This window comes from Falco cherrug, chromosome Z (genome assembly GCF_023634085.1).
Source record: "Falco cherrug isolate bFalChe1 chromosome Z, bFalChe1.pri, whole genome shotgun sequence".
Classification (NCBI taxonomy): domain Eukaryota; kingdom Metazoa; phylum Chordata; class Aves; order Falconiformes; family Falconidae; genus Falco; species Falco cherrug.
In genome coordinates this window covers 668065-681527 of record NC_073720.1, presented here as the reverse complement: position 1 = coordinate 681527, position 13463 = coordinate 668065, and the positions used below count along the sequence as shown (strand labels likewise).

General features: G+C 47.6%; 1 protein-coding gene across 1 annotated transcript in view; it reads left to right on the top strand.

Moving 5' to 3' along the window:
* The window catches only part of ONECUT2 (one cut homeobox 2), a 28426-nt gene extending 15734 nt beyond the window's left edge, over window positions 1-12692 (top strand). Inside the window, exon 2 of the mRNA XM_027803612.2 lies at window positions 2528-12692. Within this exon, the coding sequence (XP_027659413.2) occupies window positions 2528-2814 (287 nt within the window). The 3' untranslated portion in view covers window positions 2815-12692. The remainder of the gene's footprint in view (window positions 1-2527) is intronic.
* The last annotated feature ends 771 nt before the right edge of the window (window positions 12693-13463 follow it).

Sequence of the window (13463 nt, the reverse complement as noted above, 5' to 3'; positions counted from 1 at the left end):
GGCAGCAAGGATGATCTGAAGAGGAAGGGGAGATTTAGTTTCAGATGAAAGGCATTTGCCTGTTTTAAAGGAGATGTGCGATCCCGGGTATTTTATTTTGTCCTCCTGGAAGGAGGACATCAAAATGTGTGCTGTAAACCCAAATGTAGATGAACTCAAATATATAGTGCCCAGGTTTCTAGGCAGCCCAGCTGGCTTTGCGCCTGGACCCACTTGCACAGCCTTACTCTGCTGTGTCTGGAGCAGCATCCCCCGGTGTGCAACAGGCTGCTGCCATGGCTGAGCCCCGGCAGTCTCTGCATAGGGTGGAGGGAGAAGGGAATGGTGCCCTGGGGTGGTGAAAACCCCTGGGAAGAAGGACCAAGGGGAGCCGGAGCCCGACCCACTGCTATGGAAGCCTGAGCATTGTCATCTGCACAGAGACAGGCTGCTGGCAAACATGGGGAGGAAAAAAATCAGCCAGTGTGTTTCTTCAAAGCTGCATGTTCAGAGATGATTTCCGTCAGGAAGCTTTGCCACCTTTCTGGAACAACTTGTTGAAAGCATCGTGTGGGGGGAGCGTATCACGCCGTGTACTGCTGTGCTTGGTTTCAGCAATGCTTCTGAGTTTGCTTATAGAGAACACAGTCGTTGCAGTTCAAGACTGGGCTGTGAAGCAGCGATGAAGAGGATGGAGCAACCCACAGCGCGGCTGCACAGGGGGTGTGAGGTGCCTGGCCAGCAGCGGGGAGAAGCCTTGGCTGGCCTTGAACCGTTGGGTAGCAGCTGGTGGATGGCTTTGGAACAAAGGCAGGGGGTGCCTACATGGCCACACGATCAAGGGGTATGTGGAGAGCTAATTGCTGAGGAGGGACGTTGCCTCAACAGCAGGCACTGCTACTGTTCCATCTCAGAAATTTGCAATTTCATGTCTTCCTTTTTTTTTGTCTGTAGCTTTTCACCACTGCAATCTGTAAGAAGCCAAGTGGAAGGGCAGGCTTTCCGAGAGTGGCAGGATCTGAGACACGCCAGAGGCTCTGGTTGTTCCTACGCGAGGCTGTAAGCAAACGGTCTTGCAGCAGAAGTTAGGAGTTTGTCTCACCACAGATGTCTGATGTTTTGGCAGGTTTTTCAGAGAGCAGCTGTTGCAGCAGTGGGTAAAAAACACCCATAAATGGGTAAATGGTTAAAAACTGGCCACAGAGGTCTCTCTCTGGGGAAAACAGGCAAACAGAAGGTTCAGCTGGACAGCAGCAGTTTGTGCTGTTGAACGTGATTTTTCCCCAGTGGTGGTTGCACGAGGTTGCTGCCATGGGAGCTTTGACTGGCATTTGCTTTGGGGTGTTTAAAGTAATAAAACTCCTGTACAAATGTTAGACTGGGCTGTTGGGGAGGCAGAACCAGGCCTCCTTTTCAGGGTGGAGATTATGAATGTGGGGAGCGGAGCAGCCTGTCCTTGGTCAGACAGAGCAAAGCTGGGAGTCCTCCCCTGCCACAGGGTCTCACCCATCCCTCTGCATTCCCACAGGTGTATCACCAGTACCCATCCATTCTGCAGACATCTTCTGGGAGAGGAGCGGCTGGCAGGGAGGCATGCAGCCTGGTGTGCTGCGGATTTCAGCTGATGCCCAACACACACCCTGCAGCCCCAGATGGAGGGCGGGTTTGAGTTGCAAATCGTGCAGGGAGCTTGGGGGGGGACACTTTCTGTTTGCTCAGCTGTCCTTTCCCCTGTACTAATAAAGCAGGTTTGGGGAGTTCCTGCCTTCACCATTGTGCCCATGGTAATTGTTTTAAGTACATGTTTGGAATGGCAGATGAAAGAAAAGGCTATTTGTCCCAAAATATGGATAGATTTATTCTAAATGCATGAACAGCAGTTCCCAGTGTATTTCCTCTGTCCTGTATGTTACCCAGGGGGTGCAGTTTACGTGGTGGAATAGTGGCCTGCGCAGTTTTGTTAAAAAATAGTGATCTGCTGTTGTTATATACTACTGCACATGAGAAGTTCTGAAAAGATTTAATCTTTGTCTTAGCTGTTGAGGGGGGTGGAAAAATGGGCTTTGCATTTTCTTTCCTAGGCTGACATCAGATAAGCTAAATTGTCAATTCTGATGCTGCTGTAACACAAGAGCAATGCTTAGATGGTGGCTTTATAAAAAGTGTGGAAAACCTCAGTTGTGCACTGCTCCGAAACAGCAAGTGAATTCGAGGACTCTGTCTGGGGATGGCCGGGGGGAGTGCTCCGATTGCCTGGGGGTTTGGTGCCCAAATGCCTAACAACCAGGTGCCCACCCAAAATAATTTCTGAAAATGCAGGTCTTTGGGATGCCAGCGCAAACAGTGCTGTAGCCCCCCTGGATTCTGCCATGAGCCCCTGGTCCCACATGCTGGCTCAACCGCAGTTGTGCGCCGACGGCTGGCAGGTCTTACAGGGGGGTGCCAGCTCCACCCCCACCCCCCGGCCAGTCCCCACGCCTGGCGTCTGCAGGCAGCCACTCACCTCCTGATGCTTGCTTTCTCTCTGTCTCTGCCCACCCTTCCCCAGCCTGCAAACGCAAAGAGCAAGAGCCGAACAAAGAGCGCAACAACTCCCAGAAGAAATCTCGCCTGGTTTTCACAGACCTCCAGCGCAGAACACTTTTCGCCATCTTCAAGGAGAACAAGCGCCCCTCCAAAGAAATGCAGATCACCATCTCCCAGCAGCTGGGCCTGGAGCTCACCACCGTCAGCAACTTCTTCATGAACGCCCGGCGGCGCAGCCTGGAGAAGTGGCAGGATGACCTGAGCTCTGGGGGCTCCTCCTCAGCCCCCAGCACCTGCACCAAAGCATGATGGGGAGTGGCCGGCACGGCACGGCATGGCATGGCACGGCATGGCATGGCAGAGAGAGCAGCTTCACAGCAGGGCCCTTCACTGGTGACTTAAAGCACAATCCTCCTGGAAACGAACCCCAGCCCAGCTGTAACAGAGGACACTTCTTATGGCTTTTAGTCAGTCTTAGCAGGCGCAAATTAAAAATTAACCTCTTTCTATACAATACTATGCTCAGGACAGGCAAAGCAGGTCTGAAACGTAGGGGAGTCATTCATGAGGCAAGTTTCTCCTGAGCCCCAAAGCGCCCCGGCCAGCAGAGGTGCCTCTCGCTGGGCAGCCTGCCCATGCCCAGCGTTTGCCGGCAGGGCGCTGGTGCTGGCCACACCGCCCTGCACCAAAGCTCGCCACCGTGGCGCAGCCACGCAAGAACGGAGCACAAAGTCTGACACGTAGACCCTAAAGAATCCGAGAACCTGTTTGTAAAACTCAGGCATGGTTTTGTTAAGTGTTTTAGGAGAAAAGGAAAAAAAAAAAATATCAAATTTAAGTTTTTCTTGGTTTTGTTTTCGGGTTTTTTTAAGTTTGTTTAATTTAATCAGTGAGTATAGCTTGATCTTGGATCAGAAAAATTCAGTTCACTTGAGCTCAAAGTGTCAAGCACAAAGCCAGTAGCTACAGAGATAGGTACGATCCTGGACTCAGTACAGCAATCGTTTCAAGATACAGTCTAACTTCCTGGTCAGTAGGGAACGCCTCTGTAACCACATGAACCTCAAGCACAGTTTGCAGTTTGTCACAAGTTCTGTGTTTGTACCTAATACAGATGCACACTCAGGAGGTCAATTTCATTGCTACAGTACATGGAGCAAACACAACGTTTTGAAAGATCTAGATTTTTTTAGGTCATTAATACATCAGTTTTAGTTGCCAGGGATCTAGTTTCTCCTCAACAACATCCTTACTGAAATGTGTTTAGCGTTCAAGGTATTTTCATTCTTTTTTGTTTTGTTATTTTACGGTACTTTCAAGCAGGAAAAGAAGAGAAACGAGCCCTTCAGATGCCACTGACCGTTTTAGATGTGCCGCATATGACTTCAATATCTATTGCATCCCTAAGTTCCTTTTATCCACCAGTTACCTAAGCTGGCAGGAACACAGCACACCAAAGAGACAGGATTACTGCAAGCCAAAGATATTTATAACTTGCCATTTTCCCTTCATCATCGCTGGTGAGGGTGGTTGTTTGACGATGGAGAAGCCTCACAAACTCCAAGCCCTCTCTCCACCTCCGGCAGCTGCCGTGCGGCTGAGCAGGCAGGCAGTGCTGGCAGCTGGTGCGGCAGAGCCCTGGCCACAGCCGCACTGCTGGGGTGGCCCCAGTCAAGCCTCACAGCCCCGGCCCACGCTGCCCAAATGGCCACAGCAGCTCCATGTGCGCGCTTCCAGGTGAATGGCCCTTCCTGGGGCGCTGGCTGAGCCCACGGCAGCAAGCCAAGCATGGTCGTGGTTCTTTAGAGACACTTGAGACTTTTTTTATGTACTACTTAATCGAAACCAAAGAAAAGTTTTCTGCACCTACTTCTTCTGCAACAAACTGTTCCATTTAAAAATAAAGTAAAATTAAAAAAACCAAGGAAGCACGTCAGGAAGCAAATGAGTAACACACTGTGTTTTGACAGACATATTGGACATTTTAGGAAGCAGATCTCAAAGAAAGGGTTGACAAGAACAGGAACAAAGCAAAGCCAGTACAATTGCTGCTTCATTTGACAACTCCAGTCATCTTAAAGTTGAAGATTGTCTTTAATTTGTGCCTATGCAGTTTTTTTCAAAAGAACAAGGAACAGAGCAACCAAAACCTCAACAGCTACAATACCAAAGATGAGGATTCTCACTACTTGTGTTTCAGTTCATTATGTCCTCTTGCACAAATAATGCATATAGCACCACTGATCTCTGTACAGGTAATCACTTCTGTTTCTTTGTGCATCCGAAAGGGTGGGTTCATTTATGTTTTTCCTGTTTCTGCCCCATGCGGGATCTCTCCAAGAGCTGCATGGACTCCAAGTGCATGATGTTGGGGCTCTACGCTGGTACGTCTCCTCTCTCCAGAGCCACATAGGAAAAACTTGTCGATTGGGTATGACTTGTTTTGTTGGGTAGAGTTGGTCTCCTGTGTGTCTAGAGCTTTGAACAGCCATCCTTCTGAGTCTGAAATCGGTTGAGTAACCCACACCCTTCTTTCTCCTACCCAGGGATAAAACTTGCAAATTTGTCTCTGTACTGATTTTTGCCATTGTAAGCTCTAAGCACTGCCACAGCCTGGCCCCTGAGATCAGATCCCGATCTGAACCGCAACGGAGGTTTCAGCAGCTCCCGTGGCAGTTCAGTAGTTTGTTCTGACAGATCAGAGACAATAAGTTTGTTGGTCCAAGTCGTGATGATCCAGATCATGACATGCAGACCTAGGTCCAAACTTATCTTCCGAGCCAGAGCACAGCAGTACCATTTTGCTCCATCTCTACCTTTAAATGAGGGCTTCTGTTTAACTACTTTGTGAAACTGCTGCAGTAATTTTCCAAGTGCTTACACTTAAAAAAAGGAAGAAAATCACAAAGCTTTGTCTGCTCAGGACAGAAGAGGTTTCTGAAAAGTAAATGCAGGATCCTCACAGCTAAACTGGCGGCACGTACCAGCTCTGGGAATCAAAGCATCCCTCAACATAGATTTCCAGACAGATCGTGCATGGTTCGGAAACAATCCAAAGAAGCCTCATAGTCAGGCACAGAATAAAGCTGCCAAAAAATGGTTCAGGTCTGGGCTGATGCCTGCCAGAGCCTCCAGGTGTTTGAGCTCGGCGCTCGGAGCAGCACGCTGCAGGGCCGTGCCGGGCTGGGGTGGTGCAGTCACATGAACTTTCATCTACATCCCCATCCGAAAAGGTCCCCTCAACCCAGCCTCTCTGTGTGCGCCCTGATGTGGCGCGGCCCTCGGGGGCGATGCCTTGTCTGGAAGCGTCCCCCCACAGTCTGCAGCGCTGCCAGGTGATGCCGGGTTTCGATCGCTTTCCTCATGCTCCATCCCGGAGCACCCCTGTAACTGCCGCAGGAGGTGATGTGCCACGCTGGGAAGCCCAGCTGTCGTTCCTTACCTCCCCTTCCCTTCCCACAGTGGCAGGCAGAGAAGTGTGTCACCTCAGATGAGAAACGAGCCCCAGGCATCCTCTGAGGCGTACGCTTGGCTGTTGGTGTCACTGCGGGGGTGGTGTGTGGGACATCTCATGTAAGGGACATCCACGCACTGGCAGCTTCCCCCCTGTGTGCCACCGTCCTTGGGGGCAGAGAGGCTCCCGCCCTGGGCTTCCCATGACACCTGTGAGCAAAGAAAGGCCTGGGCTTTTTATTTCTGTTCAGAGTTCATCCCAATAGCCATAACGAAGTAAGTCTAGATCAGTTCCTGAATTATTAAAAAAGGTTTCTTCAATGAAATAATTAATTTTCTCCAAATTGTGGCAGTTTTTGTTATGCAATATTATGGCTTAAGTTTTTGCCTCAACCTTCCAAATGGTGACCCGCAACCTCCCGCCCCACAGGTGCCATTGTCCCACTGAGAGGTGCTGAGCTGACCCTGCTGCCCGCGCGGCAGCATCTGCGTGGCAGAACACACGAGGCTCTTCTGTGCTGGGCATTGTCGCTATGTCAGTGCCCATGTTCCCTCCGTATTGCTCAAAAACCATTTGCATCCAAACGTCTGAAAATACTGCTGCATTTTTTATCCCTGCATCTTTTGTGGCCCTCTGTTACGTCTTCCATTCCACTGTCAACTCTTGTAAGCTTTTATGTAGCAGCTATCTCAGAAGGGGAGTGTCAGTAGCATATACTGTGGGTAGATACATTTGTATGTACACGTATGAGCAGAATATATGCTATATTCTGCCCATGCTAAAAGAAAACCAAAACTCAAATAGATATGTTATGTTTATATACCTTATATTTATGAATCTATAGAGCTGTGTAATTTGTTCCTTTTATTTATTCTGATATGAAAGATTAGTATGTACAGGTAGTATCCCAGCATCCTCTGTACCGTGTACTTGGAGTTACTATCATGGGCACGTCCAAGATGAATTCAACTTTCAAGACACCTTGGATATTGCTTAATCATCCATGAAGGAACAAAGAATGTGCTTGATGACTTCGGTTGAATAGCTTTATTCTGGATCTCTTTTCCCTAAAGCTGAATCCAAAGACCTGAGAAGGACTAAACCAGCAAACCATGCTCAAACCCACATAAGGGAATAGGGATCTCCTCTTCCAAAGCAAGACACAGTAATGACACGGTATTGCAAAGAGTGTGCTAGCTTTGGACAAAACCCAATCTTTTTCTTGCTTGTCACAATACCTGAGTATTTTTAAGACATGGGGAAACTTTATACTTGGCCTCCTTTCTATTTATTAAGGGGAATTTTTATTGTTTAAATTTTTTTAAAAGGCAAAGCTTAAAATGGTTTTATTTTTTTCCAGACACTTGCGGGTTTTAACGCAATATATTATCTATCAATAATGTAATTTATTTAATTTAGTCTTACAGTAGGTCCTGAAATCTCTGTTCAGTCTAAATCCCACAGAGTTTAATTTTAGCTTTAAAGTTCAATGGGAGTTTTGCCTGAATGCAGACTGCGGGATCAGGCTCTGATGTTAGCTATTTTGTAACTATTTAATTCAATCATTTCTGAATTAATTTGTGGTTAATACTTCTTATTTATCCATTTTACTGTTGTAGTGCATCAGAGATGTGAAGCGTATGTTAGTAAATACACTTAAAAGTTAGTATTGCTTCATAGAGCAGCCAGGTTCTGTCACAGACAGGAGAAAAATAATTAGTTACATAGAACAGGAGTCTAGTTTAAATTTCTTCTTTTATTTTTTTAAATGTCAAAGTTTAAATTATTTAAGTTAATTTCTTCCCATCTGATTAGAAAGTGCAACATACCTTTATTATGGCACATAAAGCCTTCATAATATAACTTATTTATTTAACTTATTCATCATCATCTGAGGATGCCCTTGTACAGTTTTTATTTTTTATTTAGAATTATCTTTAAAGCACTACAGCTGATCTTCTGTAAGAACAACAGAGCAAATTTTGAGGACAAGCAATGAATATTCAACCTAAAACTGTGCATTCAGAAAGAAGGGGGGGGGGGGGGGGGGCGGGAAGACACTGGGATACCTTGCCTGAACTTTGGGCTTCGTAAAACTTAAGCTGGGGGAAAAATATTACATGCCAAGCAAAAAGAGAGAAACCCTTAAACTAGCTGCTTCCAAGAATGAACTTGTGTGTGTGTAAAAATAAAGAAAAAAGAAAAAAAAAAAGAAAAAAAGAAAAAAAGAAAAAAAGAAAAAAACCTTTCTATTTCTAGTGAGAACCAAAGAGGCTACCTCACTGACTTTTTCCATTTGTAATTTTAATCGTGTTGATGATACCAAAGATACCAAAGATTTCTTTCTCTGTGCGGTCTGCATTTTGCTTGTGCTCTTTTATAGTTTCAACTGTTCTCTCCTACACACAGTAACATACAGCTGCAGCCCAGACACCCAAAGAAATGCTTCTCGTGGAAGCTGCCAGTTCTGGTGACAATATTTTCTGTGTTTCCCTTATGCCTTCCTGCCAGCCAAACATGTCTGGGGACATGAAGCCATTTCATGTCCTTCCCCACACCAAAGTCCAGTGGATGGAGCAGTTGTGTCAACCTGGAGGTGAATCCAGGCTTTGCCCAGCAGCCAGTTCCCTGGGGACAGGGACCTGCAAGCGGCCGCCTGCCCGGGTCCCGCTCACCTGTTTGTGCTGGGGTGCGCCGGCGTCAGCAGTAGGAGTCAGTGCGAGAAACTATTTTCAAGCAGCACTACACTTGAACAGAAGCTAAGGGGCTGGTCTGTGGGTGGCCGCACTAGCCAAGCCCCCTGCTGACGGCTAGGCTGAGGGGAGAGGGATGCTTCGTTTGGGCACCCAGGCACGAAGTAGCCAGCCCTCTGCTGGGGTGAAGCCCAGCTCTGCCTGGCCCGCGACGTTCCTGGTGGGCCCATTCCTGTTCCTGGTGGGCCCGTTCCCATGCATGGCAGGCCTGTTACCGTTCCCAGTGGGCCTGTTCCCATTCCTGGCAAGCCCAGTGGGCACGGCAGACACAGAGGATGCTCTCTCCTGCTTATGCTTTGTTGTTGTTGTTGTTTACAGTTTTCGTATGAAAATCAATTGATTGTTTTTCTCAAGCTGGTAGTGAAACAAAGCTACATTAAGCTCCATTAGTATCATATTCTTAAGTGATTACTTAAAAATTGGCTAGTTGTCCCTGGGGAATTAGCAGTGCCCTTCAGCGTTCGTTTCTTCTAGCCTGGTTCACACCGTTGATAGAACCGAACCAACCACTCCGATGAGCCGGACCCACCGGCGGGCACTGCCGGCTCTCCCCAGTGCTCCCAGCCACCGCCACTTTCCTTTGGACACCAGGTCAACTGCTCATTTGGACCCCCAAACCCCACTGGGGCAGCACTTGTCCCGCAGTTGGAACAGCGGGAAGGTGAGCATGGGCTGGGCTGTAAATTTAAGAAGGAAAAAGCCTCATTCAGATTGTAGGTATGCATTTTTGGCTGAGCTTAAAAGCTAGTTTATAAATCTCTGGGCCTTGATTTAATGGCAATTAAGGCAGGTGACACTCACCCAGCGCAGCATGTCCTGTGTTGGTGAGACCCCACATCAGTGCAGAGCCCGGCGGAACCACATCCCAGGGGCTGCCTGCTACGGGGGCCAGAGCCTTTCCCTAAGAAACCTGCCTGAGCGATGCCTTTGGATTCACACAACCGATGACCAACAGCCCAACACAAAAGATCCACTTTAAGTGTCGCCTTTTCTTTTGTATTTCTTTTTGGGTTTAAGTCTGTATTGGAAAAGATAGGGACTTGACAAGTGTGCTTTTTATATCTATATATTTATATAGTCCTTCAATAAAAAGCTATAATAATTCTCAGGATGCCTTCTGGGTGTGGAGGAGATGATCTGTCCTTGTGCTGGGCAAAACCTCCCTGCCATGCCCCTCGCCACCCCTGCCCAGCACAGGCGGGTGGCAGGCTGGACACAGAAAATCCCAGAGCTGGCAGCGTCCTCTGCAGCAACCGCGTTCCTTACCAGACTCATGCTTCACTTGCAAAGTGTGACATTACCACGGGACGAGTGCCTTGCTTGAACCAAAGCAACGATTTTGCCAGTCTAGACCTCTCTGTGCTTTTTTTTTATTCTTCCTGTGAATACCTCAGCTTCAACTGGGCCGCCGAATCGTACCTGGTGGGCTTTTTGTACTGTGGTGCTTTGCAATGCAGCCCTGCAAAGAACAAAACTCCTAATAATACCAAAGGCTCCTCTCCTGCCCCCTCTCTTTCTCCTTCTCCTTCTCCTTCTCCTTCTCCTTCTCCTTCTCCTTCTCCTCCATCTCCTTCTTCTCCTTCTTTCTCCTTCTCCTTCTCCTCCTTCTCCTCTTCCTCCTTGTCCTCCTCCTCCTTCTCCTCTTCCTCGCCCTCTCCTCCATCTCTATTTCTTCATGGTTCCAAAGCTTTAATATAAAACTGGGCATGTTGGCAACGCAGACCGTGCAATCCCTTACCGAATTTTCTCAGATATACCTCATAGAGAATAGTTGTTTAGAGTAATGTTATTATAGCCTATGTAATAAATTATTCACTGTTTCTTTTTGGTAACTGTGATTTAAAAGAGAAAAAGCTTTATACGTTTTAGGCTGTGCTTTTGTAATAGATGGAAAAGGTGCGCTTAAAAATGTACGTCAGTCTTTCTTCCCGTTGGGTTTTTTTTGTTTGTTATGGATTGGGGAAAAGTTGCAGAATGAGCCCAAAGTTTACAGTTTCATATTTTGCTGAAGAAACAATCTGTGTTAATTTGCTCTGTTGAAAAAAAAAAAAAAAGAAAAAAAAAGATTATTTTCTACATTTGTGCTACTTGGTCTGAACAGCTAATTGTTCTGTGTGACGGTGTAGTGTTATAATTAGCAACTGCCAATCAACGCTACCATTTTTGTGCATGAGGCAAAATCTTAGCAGTGTGATGCATTGTGGCTCTTAATGGCAACTTCTTTTTTTTGCATTTGAAAATAGGCCTTTCCGTTTGATGGTATTTATTTATGCATGGAGCCTGTTATCTGTTAGCGGTTGTGGCGCAGTTGTGTATACATGTGAGCTGTGAAAACACGCACAGTTTCGCCTCACGGAGTGAAGTACTGACAAGAACTGAGAGCCAGATCAGTTCTGACCCACCCGTGCTTTAAATGCAGACTCAGACTGAATTCCAGTTAAATTGGTATTTGAGGAAAAGTTTGGCCAGGCGGCAGCTTTTTCCCAGCCGATTCGGTCGGTAAGCCAGTCACGTGGAAATACACGTCTCGCTCAAATCGGAGCTAACTGTGCGTTTTTTCCCAGGACCAGGAGTTACTTTGGCTTTATGGTAGCCCCTTGGGCATGGCACAGGGGACCAGCCGCGGCAGCAGTGCTGGGAGTGCCGGCAGCATCTCTTGCCTGGCCTGTAGCTCCCGCCCGGGCCGACCAGCTGGCCTGTTGTGCTGGGGCGGGCGCTGGGGCTGGGGGTCAGCGGTGCTCGCCCACCACGTCGCCTGTCGCAACGGGGAGGCTGCTGCAGGATGGCACAGCTGGGCCCCCGGCATTACTCCTGCCTGTGCCAGCCAGCTGCTCCCCCGCTGCTGCACGCCCACCAGAGCCAGCACCGTGCAGGCCCCATCTCCCACTGCCCTTGGCTCTGGGTCCAGATGTATTAAAAGGCTTTACACCTCCCTCAGTTTACCACCCCCACCATGGCACAAACCAGTCTCATTCTCAAGACCCGCAGCTTTATGGCACTGCTAGTGGGCTGGCAAATTGATTGCCTTGTCTGCCCGGGTCTGGCTTCGGACGTGGGGTGTCACTCTGACCTGCTGGTCGCACTGGACATAAAGCCAAACCAACTACCAAATACACCTCACTCTGCACAGAAGAGTGCCACTTGGGGATAAGAGTACGAGAGTCGCAGTCTTCTAATGAGGCATCTCAAGTAACGTCGGTAGAGTGTTTATATTGTCTGTCATTAAGGATATATTAGAAATGTGCTTTCATTAGTGCAAAGAAACATATTTTTATTTGGCCTTATACGGTAGATTATGAGAATGAAAGCTTTGTAATATAGTCTGGGTTGTTTGGGGTTTTTTTTTCTTATTTATCTGCCAAAGACAGTGACAGATACAAGAATTTTGAATAGGCTTTGTGTTTTTCTTTTTGTAAGACAGTCAATGATTGTAATAGCGTTTAATCTTCCAGAAAGCTTTATATGTTCTTCCGCAATAAGCAGACTCAATACTTCTTTCGTCAGACTCAACTCATGCTGGCAGATCCCAACACTACTCAGACTGCACGCAGTTGTTGTAATACCTACACGCTGAGTTCACCTGCATTTTTCAGTCCAAAGGCAAGGAGGGGTATGTGAGACAATGGCAATGTTCACTACTGTGGCCAACAGTAGGTGGTCCAGCTTGCTAAAATTTGCCAAGGTACTTGTATTATGAAATTTAAGGTATATTTTATTATGTCATTTTATGTCATTTTTTAACTTTGTGGAAGGTGATATGTTGAACTGAGTGTAAGCTGAGTTTTTCAGACAAATGAAGTAGCTAAAGAGTGAATGTTATTTTATCATTAAAGGGTTTTTACTCAATGATTTGTGCCAATAGATGTCCTTTATCTTAATGACGAGTATTACATTGCTTTCAAATTTTTATTTATAGCTATTGATGTAAAACCCACACACACATATTATTTGCCAAAGTTCAATAAAGGAGGAAAACAATGCTCTTGCTTCGTTGTGCGATGAACAGTTCCTGTTTTTTTCCAGGTGCCTTCCCAGTGTCTGGCTGCTCAGTGCAGCCTGACCCCGCATGCTGGGAGGAGTGGAGCTGCTGGGGCCCATGTAGGCACCGCCACGTCAGGGTGCAGCAGGGCCCAGCACAGGCAGGCTCCAGTGGGACCACATCCTGAAAACACTATGCTGCATGTAGGATCTGGTGAGCGTCAGCAAAAAGTGCTTGGAGAAAAGATCTGGCAGGTTCCTCTAGGAGCCCGACATGCACAGCTAGGCCAGGAACGGGGTGTCATGGAACAGGGACAAACCAGAGCAGGGAGAGAAGCTGCTTCATTATCCCACAGATGATTGCTCAAGCAGAGCCTCGTGCAAACTGCCTCTCCCAGGCCTCCTCTCACACAGACTTTCCAGTGCATTAACCTTTACTCCTGCTTACATGCACGGTAGGATGCACACACCATCGACTTGGCTGCTGCTGCTCAGAGATCCTTGTGGGGCAGGGACTCAGGGCTCTGCCATGTATTTAAGGTCTTCCATAAAGAAAAATCCTATACTTATGCAGACTGGCTGAAACAGAGCACTGCGCTCGCATCTGGTAACGCTATAGCTCCTGCACAGAAGGCGATGACACGGCTTTGCTCTGCACAGCAAAAGAAGAAAAAGGGTTGAGTGCTGCTGCCTGCTGAGCACCCTCCTCCCCCTGAAAGGGTCTTGGCCCTGCCGGGCAGGGGGTGGAAGCACCAGCAGTGTTCCAGAGGGGA